The sequence below is a fragment of the Scyliorhinus torazame genome, chromosome 1 (assembly GCF_047496885.1).
Source record: "Scyliorhinus torazame isolate Kashiwa2021f chromosome 1, sScyTor2.1, whole genome shotgun sequence".
NCBI lineage: Eukaryota > Metazoa > Chordata > Chondrichthyes > Carcharhiniformes > Scyliorhinidae > Scyliorhinus > Scyliorhinus torazame.
This window is the reverse complement of record NC_092707.1, coordinates 253,574,973-253,598,790: the sequence shown is the minus strand read 5'-3', so window position 1 is coordinate 253,598,790 and position 23,818 is coordinate 253,574,973. Positions and strand designations below refer to the sequence as shown.

At 49.4% G+C, this 23,818-nt stretch overlaps 1 protein-coding gene across 2 annotated transcripts in view; it reads right to left on the bottom strand.

Moving 5' to 3' along the window:
* The window catches only part of LOC140420693 (metabotropic glutamate receptor 1-like), an 842,616-nt gene that overhangs the window by 30,061 nt on the left and 788,737 nt on the right, over positions 1-23,818 (bottom strand). For both annotated transcript variants that reach the window (XM_072504696.1, XM_072504691.1), the window contains exons 6-8: positions 19,636-19,804; positions 19,250-19,376; positions 10,838-11,768 (exon numbers count right to left, since the gene is read on the bottom strand). In XM_072504696.1, the coding sequence (XP_072360797.1) occupies positions 10,838-11,768; positions 19,250-19,376; positions 19,636-19,804 (1,227 nt within the window). The remainder of the gene's footprint in view (positions 1-10,837; positions 11,769-19,249; positions 19,377-19,635; positions 19,805-23,818) is intronic.

The window sequence follows — 23,818 nt, the reverse complement described above, 5'->3', positions numbered from 1 at the left end:
TTCACCATCAGCAAAGGTGAGAGAATTGAAAATGTGGATGGCATGTTCCCCGGCCGTGGATAGGAAGAGAGCAATCTTCCTGGTGTCTGAGGCAGCTTCCCGGTCTGTGGCTTCAAGGTAGAGCTGGAAGCGTTGTTTGAATATCTTCCAGTTGGCCCCTAGGTTACCGGTGATGCGGAGCGGCGGCAGCGGGCAGACGCTGTCCATTTTGCAGGATGGCTGTATGCTGGTGGAAGGCAGATCACGTGCAGGTAGGCCTAAGAAGTTCTAATATCCCATCACTCCATGATGTGTTGGGTGCTCTGGATCCGTGGAACACATACAGGCCACCAACACTTAAAATAGTGCAACACTATTTTATTAAGTTAGAAACTGTTGAACATACTTTCACTGTGGGTTAACACGATGTTAGATTAAACTAAAGACCTATGCCTGTCCAAACCAGTCTATGCACTCAGCACATGGTGAGGATTTGTCCTATAAGCTGTAAGCTCTGTCCTTGTAGGAGGCTGTATCCTGAATGAGCGGGAAAACTGATGCCCCGTCTTTATAGTGAGTGCGCTCTAACTGGTGATTGGCTGCAGTGTTGTGTGTGTTGATTGGACTTACTGTGTGTCCATCAGTGTGTGTCTGCACCATGATATACTGGTGTATATTATGACAGCTGCCTTCAATAATTCTTCCCTCACCAGCCAGGACACATACCCTCTTGCCTGAAAAAGGTCTCAATTGTCACTCTTGGCTCAATAGTAATAATCATGCCTCTCAGCCGAGTGACCAAGCATTCAATTCTTGTTCCAGAGGCTTTGAGCACATGATGTAAGCTGACACTCCAGTGCAATATTGAGGGAATGCTGCAATGTCGGACCTGCCGTCTTTCAGATGAGACACTGAACTGAGGCCGTTTCAGGAGGATGTAAACAAAAAAAATCTCTTGACCCTATTTTAGAGAAGAGCGGGCCATTCTGTCTAGTGTTCTACTCAACATCTATCCCGAAAGCAGATGATCGGGTCTTTTATTCCAGGCCAGATTGTGAGAGTTTTCTGTGTGAAAATTGATTGTCATTGTTTCTCTACAACAGTGACTACACTTCAGCTGAACTGCACTAGCTGCAAAGCACTTTGGGATGTCCTGTGGTCAGGAAAGGCATCACATATAAAGGCAAGTTAGTTTTCTTTTGAACGCCCCTGCAAGAACTGTTGTTGTTCCCACACACACTTAGTAATTCTAAGTAGATCATACATCCAAGGTGTTCCCATTTGCACGGTGCATCCCTTGGGCTGCTTCTATTCTTGCAGGCCTGAATCTGGGTCACCTTCTGTTGCTGTGAATGGAAGTCATTCTTTTTCACTTTGTTAACAGCTTGAAAGGATGAAGAGAACATCAGCGATAACTTCCTTGTTTGTCTAATTTTGACTGGTGCTTGCCAGGTTTAACAGGATAGTTCTCTCACCTCAGCAGATCACTTAAAGCCTGATAAATGCATTTTTGAAAAATCAAATGTCCATTCTGGGTATGTGGGCTTGGCTGGCAAGGACAGCATTTATTGCCCATCCTCGGTTACCCGGAGTGGCTTTGCTCGGGCACTTCAGAGGGCAATGAGGAGCCAACCATTCTGGTGTGGGAATGGGGTCAGGGTAGGCGGACTGGGTGAGGATGGCTGGGTTTCCTTCCCCAAAGGACATTGGCGAACTAGTTGGGTTCATGACACTCTGACAGATTTATGCTCACTTTCACTGATGCCAGCTTTTGATTCACTTTGGACCTGAATTCTTTCAATCTGAATTCAGACTTGGTGTGTGGGGGTGGCGGTGGGGGTTTGAAACAAGGCAACATATTGTTAAAAATAGAGCTAGGCCATTCTGGGGTGATGTTAGACAGCACTTCTTCACATAGAGGCTGGTGGAATTTTCTCTTTTGAAAGGCCATTGAGGCCAGGCTAATTAGAAACAGAGATTGATTGTTTTTTGATGTGTAAGAGTTAGAGAATAAAGGTGGATAAATACAGATAAGCCATGATCTCATTGCAGGCTCAAAGGGCTAAACGGCCTACTCCTGCCCCTATATAAATTCACACATTGCCAGGATGAGATTTGCCCTCTCATTTTCTGGATTGTTAGTCCGCACTGTACTCCCTAAAATTGTATCACCTCTGTATCCTGGGCGAGTGCAGTAACCCAGGAGACACGAAGATAAAAGTTAAACCAAATTTATTTTAACTTAAAGCTTAACTTAAAAGTAAAGCCGCACCCACGGAATACAATACTGGTGTCCCAGCCCGGGACTAACAGGAACTCCCAGTCAGAGTCTGGCATGGTATTTAAAAGGCTCGATAACGGGTCCCAGCTGGACTGGCTTCCGCCCGTTACTATGGGAACTCGAATTCCACGAGCCCCACAGGAGATCCCTCGTGATCCTCGTGAGGGTTATCACAAGAAGTGAGAAGCATCTTTGACCCATTGTATGTACGCCATGCACCCTTGCTTTTTGCGCCAAGAGGAGCTTCCCAGCTGCCCCACAGATGGGGCAGGAGGGTTTACAAACTTTAATTTGTATACTTGCCTGTATAGTGCCTGGATGGCTGTATGGTGCAGTGGAATTATTACTGCAGCAACTGCACTGGGCCCCTTTGTGCATTACAGTGGTGACGGGAGGTGTGGTGGTGGGGGCAGGGGGGTTGGGTTACAGAAACACTCTCATGGAGAACAGGCAGCCCATTTTACACCTTTTCCTTTACAGTGGATCCACAAAATCAGATGCAGAATGGCACAGACCCCGATGTGCCAACTGCCCATTTTGGGCTGTTGGTGGTGTCTTGACTTCAATGTTTACCCATCTCCGCCCACATATGGTGAGGCTCATTAAGCAACCGACCTTTTTTGAGTAGAAATTCCCAAGTTTTAATTCTCCCACTGTGCTTTAATTACATTAAAAAAAAAAATCATTGTTATTAGATTAATTTTCAGATTTTTTTGTATGAGAGGGGGGACTTACTCTGAAACGTAATAAGCGAACTCAACAGGAAACTTATCAAAGCAGCTCAAGAACTGTCATCTCCTCCCATTGAAAAGCAACAGAAGCAGGGCACAACTGGATTGGTCATCAAACTGCTACCTTTCCCAAAGCCATTAATGACTGATGTGACCATCATAGGAAAAGGAGGAGGCCATTTAGCCCTTCAAGCCTGTTCTGCCAATCAATTAAAACATGACTGATAGTTTAGTTCATTCTGTTCATCCATCGACCCATATTGATTAATGAGGGGAGAAGGTGGTGTAGTGGCAATCTCACTGGGCTCGTAATCCAGAGGCCCAGGCTATTGCTCTGAGGGCACAGGGTTCAAATCCCTCCACAAATGAATTTAATTTAAAAATCTGGAATATAAAGCTAGTCTTAATAATAGTGACCACAAAACAGTTGTTGAATGTCATAAAAACCCATCTGGTTCACTTGAGTCCTTTAAGGGAAGGAAATCTGCCCCCCTTAACTGGTCTGGCCTACATGTGACCACGGCAATGGGGTTAACTCTGAAATGGCCTCAACTTGCAAGTTACTCAGTTCAGGGGCGATTTGAGGATGGGCAACAAATCCTGGCCTTGCCAGCAACGTCCGCATCCCATGAAAGAAAAAACAAATCACTTCATAACTGATAACAAAAACCTAGCAATCTCAGTCTTCCAAATTTCAATTGACTGAGCCTCAGCCCTGTGAAGTTAAGGAGAAACTGTTTCCAATGGGCAGGAAGATTAATAATCAGAGGACGCCGATTTATGGTAATTGGTATCAATTGGTATAAATGTATAGCTGAGCTGCTGCTTGCCATTATTTCCAAGGGAAGCTGGGTTCTTTGAAGTGTTTTCTCCTCATGGGCCATTGATGTTAGAAAATAAATAAATATTTGGGCACAAATATCCTGGGGGGGAGATTTGTTAGTGCTCTTTGGGGGGGTTTAAACTAATGCAGCAGGGGCATGGGAACCTGGATTGTAGTTTTAGGGTAAGGGAGAATGAGAGTATAGAGGTCAGGAGCACAGATTTGACATCGCAGGAGGGGGCCAGTGTTCAGGTAGGTGGTTTGAAGTGTGTCTACTTCAATGCCAGGAGTATACGAAACAAGGTAGGGAAACTGGCAGCGTGGGTTGGTACCTGGGACTTCGATGTTGTGGCCATTTCGGAGACATGGATAGAGCAGGGACAGGAATGGATGTTGCAGGTTCCGGGGTTTAGGTGTTTTAGTAAGCTCAGAGAAGGAGGCAAAAGAGGGGGAGGTGTGGCGCTGCCAGTCAAGAGCAGTATTACGGTGGCGGAGAGGATGCTAGATGGGGACTCTTCTGCCGAGGTAGTATGGGCTGAAGTTAGAAACAGGAAAGGAGAGGTCACCCTGTTGGGAGTTTTTTATAGGCCTCCTAATAGTTCTAGGGATGTAGAGGAAAGGATGGCGAAGATGATTCTGGATATGAGCGAAAGTAACAGGGTAGTTATTATGGGAGATTTTAACTTTCCAAATATTGACTGGAAAAGATATAGTTCGAGTACAATAGATGGGTCGTTTTTTGTACAGTGTGTGCAGGAAGGTTTCCTGAAACAATATGTTGACAGGCCAACAAGAGGCGAGGCCACGTTGGATTTGGTTTTGGGTAATGAACCAGGCCAGGTGTTGGATTTGGAGGTAGGAGAGCACTTTGGGGACAGTGACCACAATTCGGTGACGTTTACGTTAATGATGGAAAGGGATAAGTATACACCGCAGGGCAAGAGTTATAGCTGGGGGAAGGGCAATTATGATGCCATTAGACGTGACTTGGGGGGGATAAGGTGGAGAAGTAGGCTGCAAGTGTTGGGCACACTGGATAAGTGGGGCTTGTTCAAGGATCAGCTACTGCGTGTTCTTGATAAGTATGTACCGGTCAGACAGGGAGGAAGGCGTCGAGCGAGGGAACCGTGGTTTACCAAGGAAGTGGAATCTCTTGTTAAGAGGAAGAAGGAGGCCTATGTGAAGATGAGGTGTGAAGTTTCGGTTGGGGCGATGGATAGTTACAAGGTAGCGAGGAAGGATCTAAAGAGAGAGCTAAGACGAGCAAGGAGGGGACATGAGAAGTATTTGGCAGGAAGGATCAAGGAAAACCCAAAAGCTTTCTATAGGTATGTCAGGAATAAGCGAATGACTAGGGAAAGAGTAGGACCAGTCAAGGACAGGGATGGGAAATTGTGTGTGGAGTCTGAAGAGATAGGCGAGATACTAAATGAATATTTTTCGTCAGTATTCACTCAGGAAAAAGATAATGTTGTGGAGGAGAATGCTGAGCCCCAGGCTAATAGAATAGATGGCATTGAGGTACGTAGGGAAGAGGTGTTGGCAATTCTGGACAGGCTGAAAATAGATAAGTCCCCGGGACCTGATGGGATTTATCCTAGGATTCTATGGGAGGCCAGGGAAGAGATTGCTGGACCTTTGGCTTTGATTTTTATGTCATCATTGGCTACAGGAATAGTGCCAGAGGACTGGAGGACAGCAAATGTGGTCCCTTTGTTCAAAAAGGGGAGCAGAGACAACCCTGGCAACTATAGGCCGGTGAGCCTCACGTCTGTAGTGGGTAAAGTCTTGGAGGGGATTATAAGAGACAAGATTTATAATCATTTAGATAGGAATAATATGATCAGGGATAGTCAGCATGGCTTTGTGAAGGGTAGGTCATGCCTCACAAACCTTATTGAGTTCTTTGAGAAGGTGACTGAACAGGTAGACGAGGGTAGAGCAGTTGATGTGGTGTATATGGATTTCAGCAAAGCGTTTGATAAGGTTCCCCACGGTAGGCTATTGCAAAAAATACGGAGGCTGGGGATTGAGGGTGATTTAGAGATGTGGATCAGAAATTGGCTAGCTGAAAGAAGACAGAGGGTGGTGGTTGATGGGAAATGTTCAGAATGGAGTACAGTCACAAGTGGAGTACCACAAGGATCTGTTCTGGGGCCGTTGCTGTTTGTCATTTTTATCAATGACCTAGAGGAAGGCGCAGAAGGGTGGGTGAGTAAATTTGCAGGCGATACTAAAGTCGGTGGTGTTGTCGATAGTGTGGAAGGATGTAGCAGATTACAGAGGGATATAGATAAGCTGCAGAGCTGGGCCGAGAGGTGGCAAATGGAGTTTAATGTAGAGAAGTGTGAGGTGATTCACTTTGGAAGGAATAACAGGAATGCGGAATATTTGGCTAATGGTAAAGTTCTTGAAAGTGTGGATGAGCAGAGGGATCTAGGTGTCCATGTACATAGATCCCTGAAAGTTGCCACCCAGGTTGATAGGGTTGTGAAGAAGGCCTATGGAGTGTTGGCCTTTATTGGTAGAGGGATTGAGTTCCGGAGTCGGGAGGTCATGTTGCAGCTGTACAGAACTCTGGTACGGCCGCATTTGGAGTATTGCGTACAGTTCTGGTCACCGCATTATAGGAAGGACGTGGAGGCTTTGGAGCGGGTGCAGAGGAGATTTACCAGGATGTTGCCTGGTATGGAGGGAAAATCTTATGAGGAAAGGCTGATGGACTTGAGGTTGTTTTCGTTGGAGAGAAGAAGGTTAAGAGGAGACTTAATAGAGGCATACAAAATGATCAGGGGGTTGGATAGGGTGGACAGTGAGAGCCTTCTCCCGCGGATGGATATGGCTGGCACGAGGGGACATAACTTTAAACTGAGGGGTAATAGATATAGGACAGAGGTCAGAGGTAGGTTCTTTAAGCAAAGAGTAGTGAGGCCGTGGAATGCCCTACCTGCTACAGTGGTGAACTCGCCAACATTGAGGGCATTTAAAAGTTTATTGGATAAACATATGGATGATAATGGCATAGTGTAGGTTGGATGGCTTTTGTTTCGGTGCAACATCGTGGGCCGAAGGGCCTGTACTGCGCTGTATTGTTCTATGTTCTATGTTCTATGTTCTAAATGTAGGAATGCTGGCTGTAACCTTCAAACAGAGCCTGTATTGCATGGTACTTCTGTGGGTTGGTTGAGCGAGAAGGGGAACATGACGTGGGATGATACTGCTCTGGAGCTTGAGGGATGTCCGTTGCATTAACCTTCCCCTATTTCCCCCATGGAAGGATGCTCACGCGTGCTCTCCTCAAAGGAAATCAAACGTTTATGATTTACGACCTGCTCCTGATTCCACTTCGTCCTTGTATTATGTGCAGCTGTGTTATGTAAGCAGGGACGCAAGTCTGACGGTGTTGTAACTTGACGGAGAAGTACATACTGGTGGCAGATCAATCTGCAGCCTGTATTATGTGGCAGTGACTGGCCATGTGTCATGCATTTAGGTTGTTATAATGATTTTATCTGTGAAATCCTTTCAGTGTGCCAAGACTCTCAATTGTAAGTTGCAGTTTGTATCTTAGCCCTGCTGGTGTGTGGATTACACTCTTTAAAAAATGACTTTACTCTTGAGTGAATGATGTAAGTCGCTCTGTTAGTGGCCTGAGCATCTTTCATTCAGGAGCCTGCCCGTACATCTAGCCATATAATAGTATAACGCAGGTTGTCTCATTCCCCCTTGCGATGTGAACCAGATATTCATGTCTGTTGCTCATTGGGTCTCCCTTACTTTTTCCAAAGGGGCCGGTTTAGCTCAGTTAGCTGGACAGCTGGTTTGTGATGCAGAGCAAGGCCAAGAGCGGGTTCAAACCCTGCACCGGCTGAGGTTATTCATGAAAACCCTGCCTTCTCAACTTCGCCTGAGGTGTGGTGATCCTCAGGTTAAATCACCACCAGGCAGCTCTCCCCCCACAAAGGGGAAAGCAGCCTATGTTCATCTGGGACTATGGCGACTTTACTTTTTCCAATGTTGAACTGAGAAAACAACTGGTAAAACAAAGTTATATAAGGGAAGGTGCTTTATTCCACAGATTATGAACATACAAAAATAGTTAGGATCATTTTTGTGTGATTTAATCTGTACCATTTATCTTTGCATTATAACATACAAATAATGAACAAGCTACACTTCCTCAGATTAGTCACCTTGTTTGACTCAAACAAAATTACTATTCTGTGTTTTCCTTTTGAATATGGTCAAAACTTGTCCTTGCAGATTCTGTTTCAAACCTGACCCGTTGCCAATAGGTCCCTGTCTTACCCCTTTTTATGACCAGAGGATAGACTTGCAAGAGAACCATGGTCAAATGATTGGGACCAGTGACTTCCCATCACAATGGGTGTGAAGGTGATCATCAATTGCTTTGACAGGCTAACAATTTGTGTATTGTGTACAGCTCTGGGAAAACAGCATCAAAGCCTAGCTCATTAGCAGTTGTAATATCCTTTTGCTTCAATGCCACTTGTTTTAAAGATTTAGCTGAATGTGATTTAAGACACAAACCTTAAATGAGGCTTCTTTTGTTTTCCAAACAGTGGGTGTGCGTGAGAATAAGTGAAAGAGCTGGACAAGTTTCTGGGACTTTGGCATGGGTCACAAGTAAACGTGAGATGTAGGTATAGATACAGGTCGAGTTGAGGGAAGGTTCAGAACCAGTTGAGATGCCTTCCTCCTCCTTAGAGGGATACTACACAGAGACTCACGATGTGCAGCCCACACTGAGAATTTGGGAACATTTTTTAAAGCAGCCATCAGCTAATGATGAGGAGACAAGAGAGATGGGGAGGCCACTGTTAACGGTGCGAGGAGCAGCACACAGAGCATTTATCAAAGGACAAGGTCCATGACGTACCTTCCAGGCTGCTGTGGACTTGCGGGGATATTGATTTCAAGAATTGGAAAATGTGCAACAAAAAAAACCCAAGCAACTTGTGGCGGTGGGAAGGAATGGGAGAGATTTAAAAGCAAGATTGAACACATGGAATAAAAGGCCAGGGGACCAGCAGGAGTAATAAACAGACAGATGTGGTGGCATGGCTGGAGAAATTGAAAAATGAATTGTGAAAGAGATGGAAATGGTTAAAGGAATCAGAGAGTTTAATTTGGACTCGGAGAGGAATGACGGGCTGTCAGAGCCCTTATCAACTTGATCTACCTGAAAGGCAAATCTCACCCTGAAAAGGATAAAATTACTTATTGATGACGGTGCAATATGTTTGGGACAGAGGGTTAATGCCATTATTAAAGGGTAAACTTTCTATTGCTTGATTCTGGTGTGCAGCCACACCCACTGGGAATGCATATCGGGAAATTAACCGCAATAGTCCGTTTGGAAAATCCAGGGACAAATGAATAACGTTTCTTGACAAATGCTGTTGTTGCCGGGTGAGATGTAAGACGCAGACTATTTCCACTGCTGTATAGAAGGCTAAGAGAAGATCAGTTGGGGGCTTAGAGAGGTTTGTGGGGGAGACAATAGCATAAAAATAATGTCACTGGGCAGGTAATCCAAAGGGCCAAGAGCTGGAGGCATGAGTTCAAATCCCACCACGGCAGCTGGTGCTATTTAAACTCAATTAAAACATCTGGAATTGAAAAGCTAGTCTCAGTAATGGTGACCCTGAAACCTTTGTTAATTGTTGTAAAAACCCATCTTGTTCATTAATATCTCTCAGGGGGGGAAATCTGCTGCCTTCCCTGGTCTGGCTGACACGTGACTCCAGACCTACTTAAATGTGGTTGACTCTTAACTAGTTTGTGAAATGGCTCGCCAACCCGCTCAGTTCAAGGGCAATTAGGGATGGGCTACAAATGCTGGTCTTGCCAGCAATCGCCACATCCCATAAAAGAATAAAGTCTTGAGTGGCACGGTGGCACAGTGGTTAGCACCTCTGCCTCACAGTGCCAGGGACGCGGGTTCGATTCCGACCTTGGGTGACTGTGTGCATGTAATCCCTGTGTCTGCATGGGTTTCTTCCGGGTCCTCCCACAATCCAAAGATGTGCCGATAAGGTGGATCGGCTATGCTAAAGTGCCCCTTAGTATTCAAAAGGATAGGTGGGGTTACTGGGTTACGGGGTTAGCATGGGGGGGGGGCATGGTCCTTGGTAGGGTTCCCTTTTGGAAGGTCGGTGCAGACTTGATGGGCCAATCGGTCTCCTTCTGCACTGCAGGGATACTATTCTATAAAATCTGCAGTGATTCTGTGATATAAAAGAGTTATGCATTAAATTATGCAGTTTTGACAGAAAGAATAATGAAAGACTTTCCACTGAATTGTGAGGCAATGATGTAATTTGAAATAGATATCAAGAGAAAGAGATTAGGAGAAATTTGTTCTTTCGGGGTTACTGGAGCTTGGAATGCTTTGGTCAGAGATTATTTTTCAGACAAGGGAAAATTGGGCAAAGTCAGGAGATTGATAGGACCATGACTGGTGCGGCCTGGCGGTGAGGGTTTGAGTTTCATAGATAGGCTGACACCAGAGACTCAATGCATACAGGTTGCCCTCCCAGTGGCACAGGGACCAAATGGACCCCATCTGCGCTGTGATGTGCTATTAATTTTGGGATGTGGGCCTCACCAGCTCCTCTGTGGGCACTAAAGCTCCCATTGTGTATGACTAGAGTCACATGGAGGCAGAGGAGGTAGGGGCAATAGGTTCCCATATCACTAGATCTTGGTGAACCAGTTGGCACAATCTGGCAGTTTAAGACAATTGTTCAAAGTGCCAATTTCCTAACTTACCATGACGGGATTTGAACTCAGAACTTCTAGAGATACAAATCCAGTACAATAACTACTACACTGCTCTACATTTCATGAGACTCCAGAGCAGGAGACACATGGAGGTGACAGCCTAAGCTAAACATGGAAGAGATGGTTGCATGCAGGAAATGGGCCACTCAATTCGAGAACATAAGATTCCACACGGCACTTAGTGGGCACTGAAGTGTTCGTACCTGGGCTGCTTACCTTGCATTGCCGGCCACCGTTTTCTTCCTCCTAAACATGTCGAGCAGGCTGTTGGACCGACAGGCAGCATTCCCGTCGCCTACATGCATGCGCACGACATCTGAAGTGGTGAAGGCGCTACGGACATTGCGTTCCGGCTTGGCGATAATGATGTAGATCTTTGGGGTGAACATGCAACCCAGGGCCACAGTCACGCTTAAGCTGACCGAGAAACTGGTAGTGATAATCTTGTAGTTGCTGCCAAAGTAGATCGGAACGAAGGCCAACCATATGATGCACGTTGTGTACATGGTGAAAGCTATGTACTTGGCTTCATTAAAGTTTGCAGGTACGTTCCTGGTCTTGAAGGCGTAGTAGGTGCAGCTCATGATGAGAAGCCCGTTGTACCCTAGAGGGGCTACCACGCCCAGGTTGCTGGTGTTGCAGATTAAGAAGACTTCATTGATGCTCGGGTAGGAAAGGACCGGTGTAGGGGGCTCCAGGATCAGCAGTGTGACCACTATGGTCAGCTGAACACTGATCAAGATGGAAGCGATCACCAACTGGGCCCAGGCACTCATGAACCGGGGCTTGCGGGTGCAGATCTTCTTCTTGCTGCCAGCCAAGATCCTGGCAATACGGTTGGTTTTGGTAACCAAGGCAGAGTAACACATGGCAGCAGCGAGCCCAACCAGGATTCTCTGGAAGTAGCAGGAGGCTAGAGTTGGTTTGGCCAGTAACGTGAACGGGCAGATGTACCCCAGGAAGATGCCAGCCAGGATGATGTAGCAGAGCTCGCGGCTGGAGGACTTGACCACTGGCGTATCCCTGTACAGAACGAAGATAAGAGTGACGAACATAGTAGCAAGGATCCCTAAACAGGAGAAGACCACAGCGATAGCAGACTCCACATCACTCCAACTCAAGTGCTTCACATCAATTCTCTTACAATCTGTGGAAGAGGAAAAAAATATGGAAAAACAGGTTCAGAAATTATGAGTAATTTGGTCGTCGGTCCTTAACATCTCAATGTAACTCAATGTCAATCTTGGTCTGCTAGCACTCTTATGAAGCAGCTCGGGATGTGTATACAAAGTCAACATATAAAGCAACTAGTTAACTCAATACCAATTATCAGTGGTTTGTAAAGTCTAATGCCCAATACTTTCTTTCTCTTTGAAAAATAGAAAAGTACACATTTTGATGGAACTAAAGGTAGGGCTTCGAAATATGTATTTCCTGGGAATGTGATCAGGCCAACAACAACCAACCATAATCTCAGAACTATCGATCAATAACAGGCCACCGGGTATTTGTAGATAGCAAAGTTCATGCTCCCACTTCTGGGTAGTTCCAAAGAAAATGGCTGCGCGACAAGGAAGAAAGGCCCATTTTTCCAACCCAGCCTGAAACATATAGACCACTTCCTTCATTGGCATTGTCGGAATGTGCAAGGGCCGTGGCTGCCTCACGGTGCCAGGGAGCTAGGTTTGATTCCTGGGGTTGTGTGGGGTTTGCATGTTCTCCCCATGTCTGTGTGGGTTTCCTCCGGGTGCTCCAGTTTCCTCCCACAGTCCAAAGGCGTGCAGGCTATGTGGACTGGCCATGATAAATTGCCCTTAGTGACCAAAAAGGTTAGGAGGGGTTATTGGGTTATGGGGATAGGGTGGAAGTGAGAGCTTAAATGGGTCGGTGCAGACTCGATGGGCTGAATGGCCTCCTTCTGCACTGTATGTTCTAAGTCTAAGTCTAACATAGTGCATTCAAATAGGGAACTTTGACGGTGCTATTTGACCTTGACTGTGGGTTACATAATGGCGTAGCCAATCGGCTGCCTATTCTGCACTTTCCTCAATGTTTTTTTTCGAAATGATTTAATGTTTCAATGAGGTTTGTACAATTGTTGCCTTCCAGTCACCTGTCAGAATACTGCGTGCAACTCGAGCATGTGAGGAGGGGGACCACACTAATATTCTGAGCCAGCACATTGTGAGTGGAGACGGAGGGCAGAATTCTCTGATAATGGGGCTATGTCCCCACGCCCGCGAGAAAACGGGTGTGAATCTCCTAGCAAGTCCAGAGTGATTCTCCGTTTTGAAGAGGGCTAGCAGGGCCCCGGAATAATCCTTGCAGCTCCGGCGGCCGGTCCGCGTAACATGGTGGACCCACACAGCGGGCTGGCCCCGTAAATATAGGCCCCGATCGCGAGCCTGGCCGTCCTGGAGGGCCCCCCTTCCCCATCGGTGACGGAACCCCCCCCCCAACCAGGGCAGCAGCGGACTGGGTCTGCAGCCGTCACTCCGTGCTCCTGCCGGGTGGAACCATGAGTGAACCTCTTTCAACGGCCCCCGACCGACGCCACGTTGACCAAGCGCGCACGACTGGTGACGAATCTCCGGTCCCCGGAGAATCACGGGAAGGCATCGGACCCGATCGCGGGTCTGATTCCCATTCTCCGCCCCCGCGCCGAGCGTGTTTTCGACCGGAGGCTCGGAGAATCCCGCCCAGAGTTTCCGGGCTGCTATAAAATAGTGGGATTTTACTGTGCAGCTGGGGAATGCTGCATGGATTGCTCCTTAATGACCTCTAAGAACATCTTATCAAGCAAAAATGAGTTTCTCCTCCTTTCTGCCACCTATCTTTGACCCAGGGCACTGTAGATGTGCTAGTTCCACAGAGGCAGGTAGGGTGAACATCCTCACACCCTCTCTCAAGCTCACAGCATATTTTGGCTGGAAGAGCAATGCAGCTTCTCCACTTGGTTGTCATGCAATGTGGGAGTTCCCAGTGCGCACTGGAATTTTCAGTTTCACCTCACGCATGTATAGGTGTGTGCACGCGCACAAAAACATGCAATACACACAGGGGAAATGTTCAGCTGCAGCCTCAGGCAGAAAGGCAGGCTTGATTGGTGCAAATTCCCCGCAGGCATTAATTAACCAACTCTATGGGTGCATTATAGGAATTTTAAAAATCAGAATTGTGTGCAATTTCCATGGGCGGAATTCTCAGTCAGCAGACACCGAAATCAGGAAACGTGATTGGACGGAGAATCGGTTTTGACGCCAAATCGCAATTCTCCGCTGCCTCGCCAGCGGCGTCAATGCATTCTACTCCACACGTACAGTAAACACCGTTGGCATATCATTAGCGGGCCTGACACGGTATTTTCCGGGAGCTTCCGCGATGTTCCGTCTTCACCGGGGGAATTCCCGATGGCGAGGTTCACTTGTGCTTTTAAAAATCGGGAAACAAGTTGTGCGACTGTGAGGGAGAGAGAGGAGGTAGGACATGGGGAGGCACGACCGTGGGCTGCTGTTCCTGATCGGCCAGGCTGGCTGGGTGGGGGGGGGGGATTACTTGCGGAGCAGACTCTGCACTGCCAGCCGGGGCAACCATATAGCCCTTTGGACCTGGTTGGGCACGGGGGTACGCACCATGCTAATATGTCGGCTTTTCACCCCCTGCAGACAATGGATATTGGAATTCAACCAGCAATGGTGGCCTTCCTCCTAGTCGCCACAGCCCTACAGATGCACTACGGCTGTACGAGCTGGAGCTGTTCACGGAGGAGGAAGCTGCAGCAGCGGAGACTGCCCCAGAGGAACAGGAGGCAGCCGGTGAGGATGGAGAGCCGACTGACCAACAAGCCAAGGTGGAGGAGGAGGAGGAGCTGCAAAGGTGGTGCCACGTCTACCGGCAGTACCTGTCATTCAAGGACCTGCCAGACCGGGCATGCCGTTGAAGACTCCGACTGAGTCTAGGCACAGTGCAACATATCTGTCGGATCATGGTGCACCTGGCACCATGGGGGAATGGGAGAGGCCACCCATTCCAGGTGGCCGTCAAGGTGACGGTCGCCCTGAACTTCGGGGCACGTGGTCCTTTCAGGCGCTGAGTGGGGACTTGTCTGGAATCTCACAGAGCTTTGCACACAGGTGCATCCGTGCTGTCACAGAGGCCCTATATGCCCATTCGGCCATTTCAATGTAGTTCGAGCCCATCAGGATGCCCAGGCTGCGAGTTCACCGTCATTGCCAAGGTGCCCCTGGTCCAGGGGCTGATCAACGGGACGCATGACACCTTATGAGCACCTGCAGATGACAAGCCAATCTTTCCAAACCAAAAGGAGTTCCATTCAATGAACGTGCAGCTGGTGTGTGTGATAGTCACCACTGTTGTATTATATTGTCTCTATGGGTATTACGGTAAGGCCCCTGTACTACAGGTATGGGGGTAGATCCCTGCCTCCTGGCTCCGCCCAGTAGGTGGAGTATAAATGTGTGTGCTCTACGAACTGCAGCCATTTCGGCAGCAGCTGGAGGAGGCCACACATCTCTGTGTAATAAAGCCTCGATTACTCTCTACTCTCGTCTCGTCGTAATTAATAGTGCATCAGTGTGTGACGATCAGATGCGCACCATACATGCCTGTGCCCGATACCCGGACAGTATGCACGACACCTGCATCCTGGCACACTCAACGGTTCCTGGCCTCATCGAAGTGCACCCCCGGAGGGGGGGCTGGTTCTTGGGCGACAAGGGTCATCAACTGCGGTCGTGGCTGATGACGCCTATTCGGAGGCCACAGACCGTCGCAGAGACCCGCTACAACAATGCTTCGGCATCCTGAAGATGTGGTTTAGCGCTATACTGGAGGGTTCCTCCAGTATAGCGCTGGGAGGGTCACCCACATCGCGGTGGCCTGCTGCGTCCTCCACAACATGGCACAGCAGTGGAGCGACATGCTGGAGGAGGAGGATGAACGCCAGTCCTCGTCCAACGAGGAGGATGCGGGGTAGGGCGAGAATGGGCAGGACATGGGCCCAAGCAGGCATGGGAGGCCGCAGAATGTGTGCGCCAGGGCCCAATGCGCACAGGTTGCTCTAATCGCCTCCAGGTTCACCGACTGGGTGGGTGGCCACCTCCACACCTCCCCCCCTTCCCTCCTCCATCCCCCCGCCTGTAACCCTCGTCCGTGATGACTACCTGCCTCGCTACGAGGTGTGGGTCCTGCGTTGGCAGTAACAGCGGGTCTGGCCCGTGGGATGGAGGTTGATGCCAACCCGCTCTGCGATGAGCTCTGGTGCTCCGCATTGTTCGACAACGTCTGACTCCTGCCCACAGTATCACTTTCCACTGTCCACCCGAGTGATCCCTGCATGCAAGCTGGCCATTCCATCACACGGTACCATCGACCCTTAGGGTGGTGAGGTGGGGGTGGGACACCGGAGCGGTCAGTAGTAAGCGCTGGCTGAACTGCGGCCCCTGGGCCAATCCCACTCACAATTTCTGCCCATTCCCGGTTGCTGCTCGGTGCCCCAGGTGGTGTGGTGCCCACCCTGCTTCTCAGGTGATGCCTGGGGCACCTGGGCAATGCAGCCGATGCTCTCAGCCATGGCCTCCTGCGACTGGGCCACGCTCAGCAGCGCCGCTGTAATGTCCAGATAGCTCTGGCACATGGCTGCCTGTGAGAGGGAAGCCCTGTCCTAGACCTTGGCCACCGCCTGCACAGGTTGCGCCAAGCCTTGGATATCCTGACCCACGGCCGAAACCTTCGCCCGCAAGGCCTCCGCCACGGACGCCACCCTGAGTGGCACGCATGGTCAGCACCACCTTCTGCTACTGCATGCGGTTGGAGTTCTCCAACTGCACCTGCAGGTGCTGGAACTCCACTAATTTTGCCCCAGCATCAACACTTAGTTTCAGGAGCAGGGAATCCCGCTGCTTGTTTTAATGTTGGGTGGAATTTTGCATTTTCTTTCAACTAAGTGTTGTTTTGGGTGGGAAAAGCAGTGTGCTGCCTGCTGATGGCTTTTCCCACCACATTTATCTCAGCCTTCTAGAGATCGGCCATCCCAGGAACCTCCCCCCTCCCCCACCCCGCCCCATGGATCTCCCCAAAAGATGCTCCCCTGGCACCACCCCACAATGCCAGCGGACAGTGCCAGGGCATGTCCCTCTCCCTCCTGAGGGCTGTCCTTACCTGTGCACCCCCGGCGGGTTCTCTTCACCAGGTTCATGTTGGTCCAAATCTCGGCGACGTGACGTGACGTCACGTTGGCGGGAAATTTGAATGTGATGGGGGGGGTGGGGAACGATACAGTGGGGAAGGCCGTTAATGATATTAAAATGTATTTAAATGGGGTTCGTCATTGTAGGGCGCAAACTCCAATGCATCATTGGCAGGGGCAGGGATGATTGCATCGCGAGATCTCAAGGGAGCAAATCTTGTTCTTTGGCTCTTGCGAGATTTTGGTCCAAAAACCCTCCCTGTCTCCTTTTATGCCTGCTGCAAATTGGGCACAAGATTCTGGCTGTCATTTCCAGCAACACACCCTTGTCTGAGTGAAGAAAAAGAATGGTGGTCAGGATATTTCAATATGTGGTTCAAAATCCAGGCTGACCTCTTCAGCGCGGTACTGAAGCAGCGGATGGGCTGTTCGATGGGCTTGGGGGATGTTAGATATGCCAAGGGTACCAATTTGGGAGAATCTCAGTCCTTCCTGGTGTTCTGGGCAACACCCATCACTCAACTAACATCCCGAAAATAGATTGAAAGGGTGGTTGTCACTTTACTATTTGTGCGGGAGCTTGCTGAAAATTAGCTACTGTGTTTTCTTGCTCAGCAATAATGGCTGCACTTAAGATGTACTTCATTGGTTGTGAAGACAAATTCTAAAGGTGACCCAAGGTGGACAAAATGGCCTCCCTCATCTATATCTGTTTTGGATATTGAAATATATGCGAAGGAAAGAAAGACTTGCATTTATGGTGTGCTTTTCATCATCACCGGAGGTTTCAGCGGCAGAGTTGGCCCACATTCAGTTTAAGGATAGGCAGTACCCTAATGGCCTTTCGGTGTAAACTCTTAACTGGTCACTCTCCAAATACTCTGGTCAAGATTGCACACTGCCGCCCGGAGGTGGCAGCCATTCGTCGACTTTCTCGGAGAAAGTTAAAATGTCAGCAGAGGCAGAAATCTAGGGGGCGGGAGGGGTGGGGGGGTGGGGGGGTGGGGTGGGGGGCTGCTGGGCTATTGTCTTACTGTTAGGGGTACGAAGAATGGGACAGGGTTGGAATTGATTTATGTACCATGTTCATGTTGCTGTTATCGTTATTATTATAAAAACTACAAATATATTACGGCAACCATTCACCACTGTATAAAATTGTACTATGTTGTTGTCCTTGTGGGCTCCACCTATGGACCATTGTATCACATTACACCGTACTGTATCATGTTGGTGCCCTTGTGGGCTCCGCCCCCTCGGGGGAGGTATATAGATCTGCTGCCCTGTAGGCGGCTCTCAGTGCAGGGCAGTCGCAGGCAGGCACTGTTCTAGCTGATTAAAACCACTGTTCACTTCAACTCTCTGTCTCGTGTGAATTGATGGTCGCATCACCCTAATAAAATGTTTTCTAAAAAAAAGATTGCACGCTGCAGCCACTGTCAGGCATTCGAGTCGGACCTGGAAATCATGTTATAATGCTGGATAAACATATGAGGGCAAGAGGAATAAAAGGTGATGAAGGTAATGGAGTAGGTTGGAAGGAGGCTCGTATGGAGCAGAAACTCATGGAACTGTTGGGGTGACTGGCCGATTCCTTTGCTGTGACGTCTATTTCAATTAAAATTGGTCATTTGAGGAGCTGCTGACCATGAGTTAATTACTCCAGTAAAAGTCAGCATTGTGAAGAGGGTTGGGGGGAGAGGAATCAGGGAACAAAATATCCACATTTTGTTATCAATAAAAAGCAAAGAGAAATATTAAAGATGCACAATCCATGTAAAAATCCATCCTGAGCAGGATTCTCCAGCCTCCCAGCCGCGTGTTTCTCAGCAGAACGCTGTTCTCCTGAAGTGGGATTCTCCGTTCCTGCCGCTGTCAATGGGAACTCCCATTGAAGTCACCCCACGCCGCTGGGAAACTTGCGGATGGGGGTGCGCTGCCAGCGGGACCCGCCACCAACAATTGGACGGAGAATTCTGGCCCCTACCTTTGCTCAGCTGAAAACTGGGATAGTGTCACCGGTTACAGAGTGTAATCATCTGTTGAGTGAAGCTGATGTCTTGATTCCTGAAACACACACTTCGGGTCTTGCAAAGCACTAAATTGTGGAACATACCTTAGTTTTAAGACAGATAAAGACGGAAAGACTTGGTTTCGATAGCTCCTTTCATGACCTCAGGATGGACATAATGAAGCATAGTCATTGTTCCATTGCAGGAAATGTGACATCCTACCTGTATACAGCAATGTGATTACCTGTTTTACTGATGTTGCTTTGTGAGAAATATATTGACCAAGACACTGGGGAGAACTGTCCTACACTTCTTCAAAATCTTGCCAATGGGTTTTTCCTTTACACCCATGCATGCTGTCAAAAATACTGCATGAACCTTGGGCGACATTCCCAAGAGAATCATTACCTGTGAGGTCACCATTCGGCCACCAGCCTAGCTCGCAGGCCCTGCACGTGAACTCATCCTGCATGTACTCATTCTCTTTGCAAGTTGTGCAGATCCAGCAGCAGCTCACCTCTCCCTTCCGAATAACCTATTGAAACAGGACGGAGATCCCTTTAATGAAAACTAGAACTGCTAGAAAGCACTCAGCTAAATTTCAAGATGACAACCTGACATCAACAACCGAGAGACATAACCCCACTCATTGTGTGTCCCTTTGAATGACAGTGAAGCCAAGTGTTGAGAAAGTGATCGCCAATCTCAGCAAGTTGGGTGTTGACCTTCAGAAGCAATCCAACCACCCCAATCCTTTCACAGGTGATTTTGACGGAAGTGCTGGGTGGACCCACCTTGATTTGTCCTTTGGTGCAGGGTTCGCTACAGACAGAGAGCACCATCGTTGTCATGTTCATCTGAAGTTTGTTGTCGTCAATGTCCAACAACCCTTCATACCACGTCCCAATATTAACGTAGTCATACACACCGTCCTCTGCGATTTGGAGATTCATAATATCGTACCTGGCAATTCAAAGAAGAAGTTTAACAGGGACGGGCATTCTTTGGTGTGGATTTCTGTAGCGGTCCTACTGTGAGAGGGGGAACTTTACTCAAACAGGATACGAGTCCCAGGGGCAGAGAGATCCAAAGCACCAGAACACCAAGTCTCCAACTTGCACCCTCATGAAACAAGGCTTCTTGCTGGAGAACGGCAGCTACTTGAATAAACATCGACTTGTTTATCAGTTAGATAATTAAATATTCTTTCACAGCACAATGATGCCTGAATTAACATTTTTAAAAGCGCGTCAATTAACCCGACACTCATGCTCTTTCCATCATAACCCTTCGTTTTGTTTCCTTTTTCTGTAACTATCCTGTTGTCTTTTGGAAGTTTGGGTAAAGCACTGAAGATCATCATTACTGCGTTAAAATAAAAGTTTCCTTTATCCTTTTGCCAATTATCTTGAGCTCACATCCTATGGTTACTGATCCAATTGCTAGGAAAACTATCAAAACCCTTCTTAATTTTAAAAACCTCTTGGAACTCTGCCAAATCCTAATTTCTGTCACCTCTCCACACAACTGAGTGACTCAATCCTGAGGTGACTGAAGCTTTAATCTTCCGGTGTTCACGGTACTGTAAAGCCAGAAATACTTGCCCTGGGAAAAGTAAATGCTCAGAGGAGACCCGATGGAGGTTTTACAAATGACAAAGGGGTTAGGTAGGATCTATAAGGAGAAACTGTTTCTAAAAGCTCATTGAACTCTGCCGACACCAGCTCGAACCAGCTTTAGCACTGGTCCCCACAAAGGGGGACTAGGCGGAATGTCACTTGGGGGCGTCTCCCAGGAGATCAGAGATCCCCAGGTGGCTGGTATCTTGGCAGGGTGGTACGCTGGGGATGCCATCTGGTCACCCTGGCACTCTGATGGTGCCAATCTGGGATTTCCAGGATGTCCATGTGGCACTGCCAGGCTGTCAGTGCCAATGGGCACAATCTACAAGCCAATTTGCGCTCTCGCTCGAGTGCAACGCAGCCAGTAGCTGCCGGGAGAGGCCTCTTGCAGGCTTCCCGGCAACCTTCCGGCCTTCTGGGATCTACCCATGTCCCTCGGGGTGTCAGAATCGGAATCATGACCAAACAGGGCATGACCAAACCTGCGTAGGCAGACTTACCCGGGACCTACCCAAGGAGGCTGTAGCGAGGCACCGTTCAGTGCTGGTCCACACAAACATGGACTAGGCAGAACGGAACCTGGGGGGGGGGGGTCTCTCCTGGGTCACCGATACCCCTGGGTGGTCAGAGTCAGTGCAAAGAGGCTCCCTGGCCATCCCCCTGGAATGCGGGAATCTTGGCACTGCCCAGCTGGCTCCTGGGCACTGCCAAAGTGCCCAGGTGGCTGTGCCAAGCTAGCAGAAGCACTGCCAGGGTGACAGTACAAGATTGCCAGGGGACACTGCCAAGGGTCAGGGCCCAAGGGGGGCCATGTCCATGAAAGGAGGGTAGATGAGGGGCTTGAAGAGTGGGGGGGGGGGGGGGAGGCAGGTAAGTAGGAGCCTCTGGGAGGTTGTGGTGAGGGAGATGAGTGGGGGTCCTGGAAGGAGAGGGGGCCTGCAAGGGTGCATGGAGGGTGGGGGGATCTGAAGAGGGATCAGCCCCATGAAATGAAATGAATTGAAATGAAAATCGCTTATTGTCACAAGTAGGCTTCAAATGAAGTTACTGTGAAAAGCCCCTAGTCACCACATTCCGGCGCCTGTTCGGGGAGGCTGTTACGGGAATTGAACCGTGATGCTGGCCTGCCTTGGTCTGCTTTCAAAGCCAGCGATTTAGCCCTGTGCTGCTAAACAGCCCCGTATAGTGGGCCCCATGGACCCCATAGTGGGATGTCCTCACTTGGGTGTTGGGTGGTTGTGCCCGCGTGTGTGGGGAGTGTTGTAGATGGAGGCAAAGACTCCACAAGAGGCCAGGTTGACAGGATACAACTCTTTTTATTCTCACACTAGATACAGCAATCACTCCTCTCCACTCCTCGCAGGGTCACCTTCTTCGAACTGCTTCCAGGTTGAGGTTCATATCCTATAGGGAGTTCCTCCAATTGGGAGGAAGCTCCACCCCCTAGTCACCTGGGTAGCTCATGCTCTGAAGTGTATGATGCAATACAAGTTCTGTCCCCATAGGGGGTCATAACAGGGGGTGACATTAACCATGGGTGAGGGGTGTGGGGATCCACAAGCTCACTTAAAGATCGGGGCACCCTTTTCAAAATGGCGGCCCAATTGAATTCAGCTCCCCAGTGCTGAAAAAAATTCTAAGTGTGGGCTAAACCGGTGAGAAACTTCCCAGGGCCCAGAAAATGTGACTAAGTGTGCGATTCTCCGGAAAGATTTCTAAGTGTGGCAGTGAGCGGGAACTGACGTGAACTTCCCGGTGCTCGGCCCAGTGTGGCTGGCAACGGTATTCAACCTTAATTGGTCCATTTAACAAGGCCCCATGGGCTTCACGCCACAAATGAAGGCTTGCCACCTGATTTGCCGTGACTGTGCTCGCCAGCACCCCTTTAACAAGATCGGGAAGCACTTAAACAGCACTTGCATAGCCAATCCCACTCGGCTCGCAGCCATGGCGCCGAGAAAACCGGCCCAAGATTTGGAGACGCGTACCTAGGGAGGCTCCTTGATGCGGTGGAGGCCAGGAGGGATGATCTGTTCCCCCGAGGGTTCCACAGGGCGGCCAGTGCCTCCTGGGACGAAGTGGCAGTCAGCTTGGGGAATGTGACCAGGAGGACTGGCCTCGAGTGTCGGAAGATGGTCAACAATCTACACTGGGCAGCATGGTGAGTTGACACCAATGCCCCCCCCCCTCCTCGACCTAGCACACTGCCTGGGAAGTGTGCACACACGTGCATGATCTTCATGTGGTCGTCACACATGAGTTGTATGTTCAGGGAGTGGAACCCCTTCCTGTTGACGTAGGGCACTCCCAGGTGGCCGGATGACCACAAAGAGACATGTGTCATCCATTACCCCCTGGACATGGGGCATCCCGGGGATGGCGGAGAAACCTGCTGCCCAGGCATCCTGTTGGGCTTTGTCCATGTCAAAGTTTATATAGTTCTCCACCCAGGCAAACAGGGCATCTGGATGCACCAGTGGGCTGTGGCCTCCGAGATGTCACACAGGACCCCGCTCGAGCCCTGGAAGGATCCCAAGGCTTAAAGGTTCAAGGCTGCAGTGAGCTTTACGGCCACCAGGAGCGGATGTCCTCCTCCTCCTCCATGTCCCCGAGGACATGACATAGGTGCTGTACCGTCAGCTTTTCATTTATTCAAAGGACCAGTAATGGCTGTACACCCTGGCCAGTCACGGGCTCACCCTCTGGCTCCCTCCCTGGCCTGTGGTCAGCTGGGTCTTCTGGGTGTGGGGTGGGTCCCTGCACGTGGGCCGCTGCCTCGAGCATCTGCAGATGCTGCTGTCGCCACCGACTCCGGCATCTGGCCGCCTAGCCTACCGACAGCACCACTAGGGCCTGTCCAAAATATCGTCCATACCGTTCAATATCTGCAAGGCATTGGGAGAGGGTGTTAGACGGACAAACAGCGATAGCTCCCACCCCAGGACCCTCCATTCCCCATTGATCCCTCCACCACATCCGGAACGCCCAGTCCACGCACTCCCGGCCACAGCGATCCCCTCTCAACAAACCCCAGACCCTGTACCACAGACACCCGCACATAACTTCACTGGACCTGGCGCTGATCCTCTCCCTGCTGCACTCACCCACCCTCCGGCCGTGGATGTGTCCCCGCAGCCAAATCCCACCCCCTGGGTGTTCGGTTCTTGGCTGCTCCGTGTGTGGTGTTGCCTCCCACAGTGTTCAAGCACAGTGTCCAGGCATCGCGGTCTGATTGGGTTGCTAGGCAATGACTCCCTCATGCTACATGGTACGGGTCCACACTATCCAGGGCTTGGCATGATGGAGCCGCGTGTGGTTGCCCCACCCAGCGGCCCCCCTCCCTCCTTTCCCACGG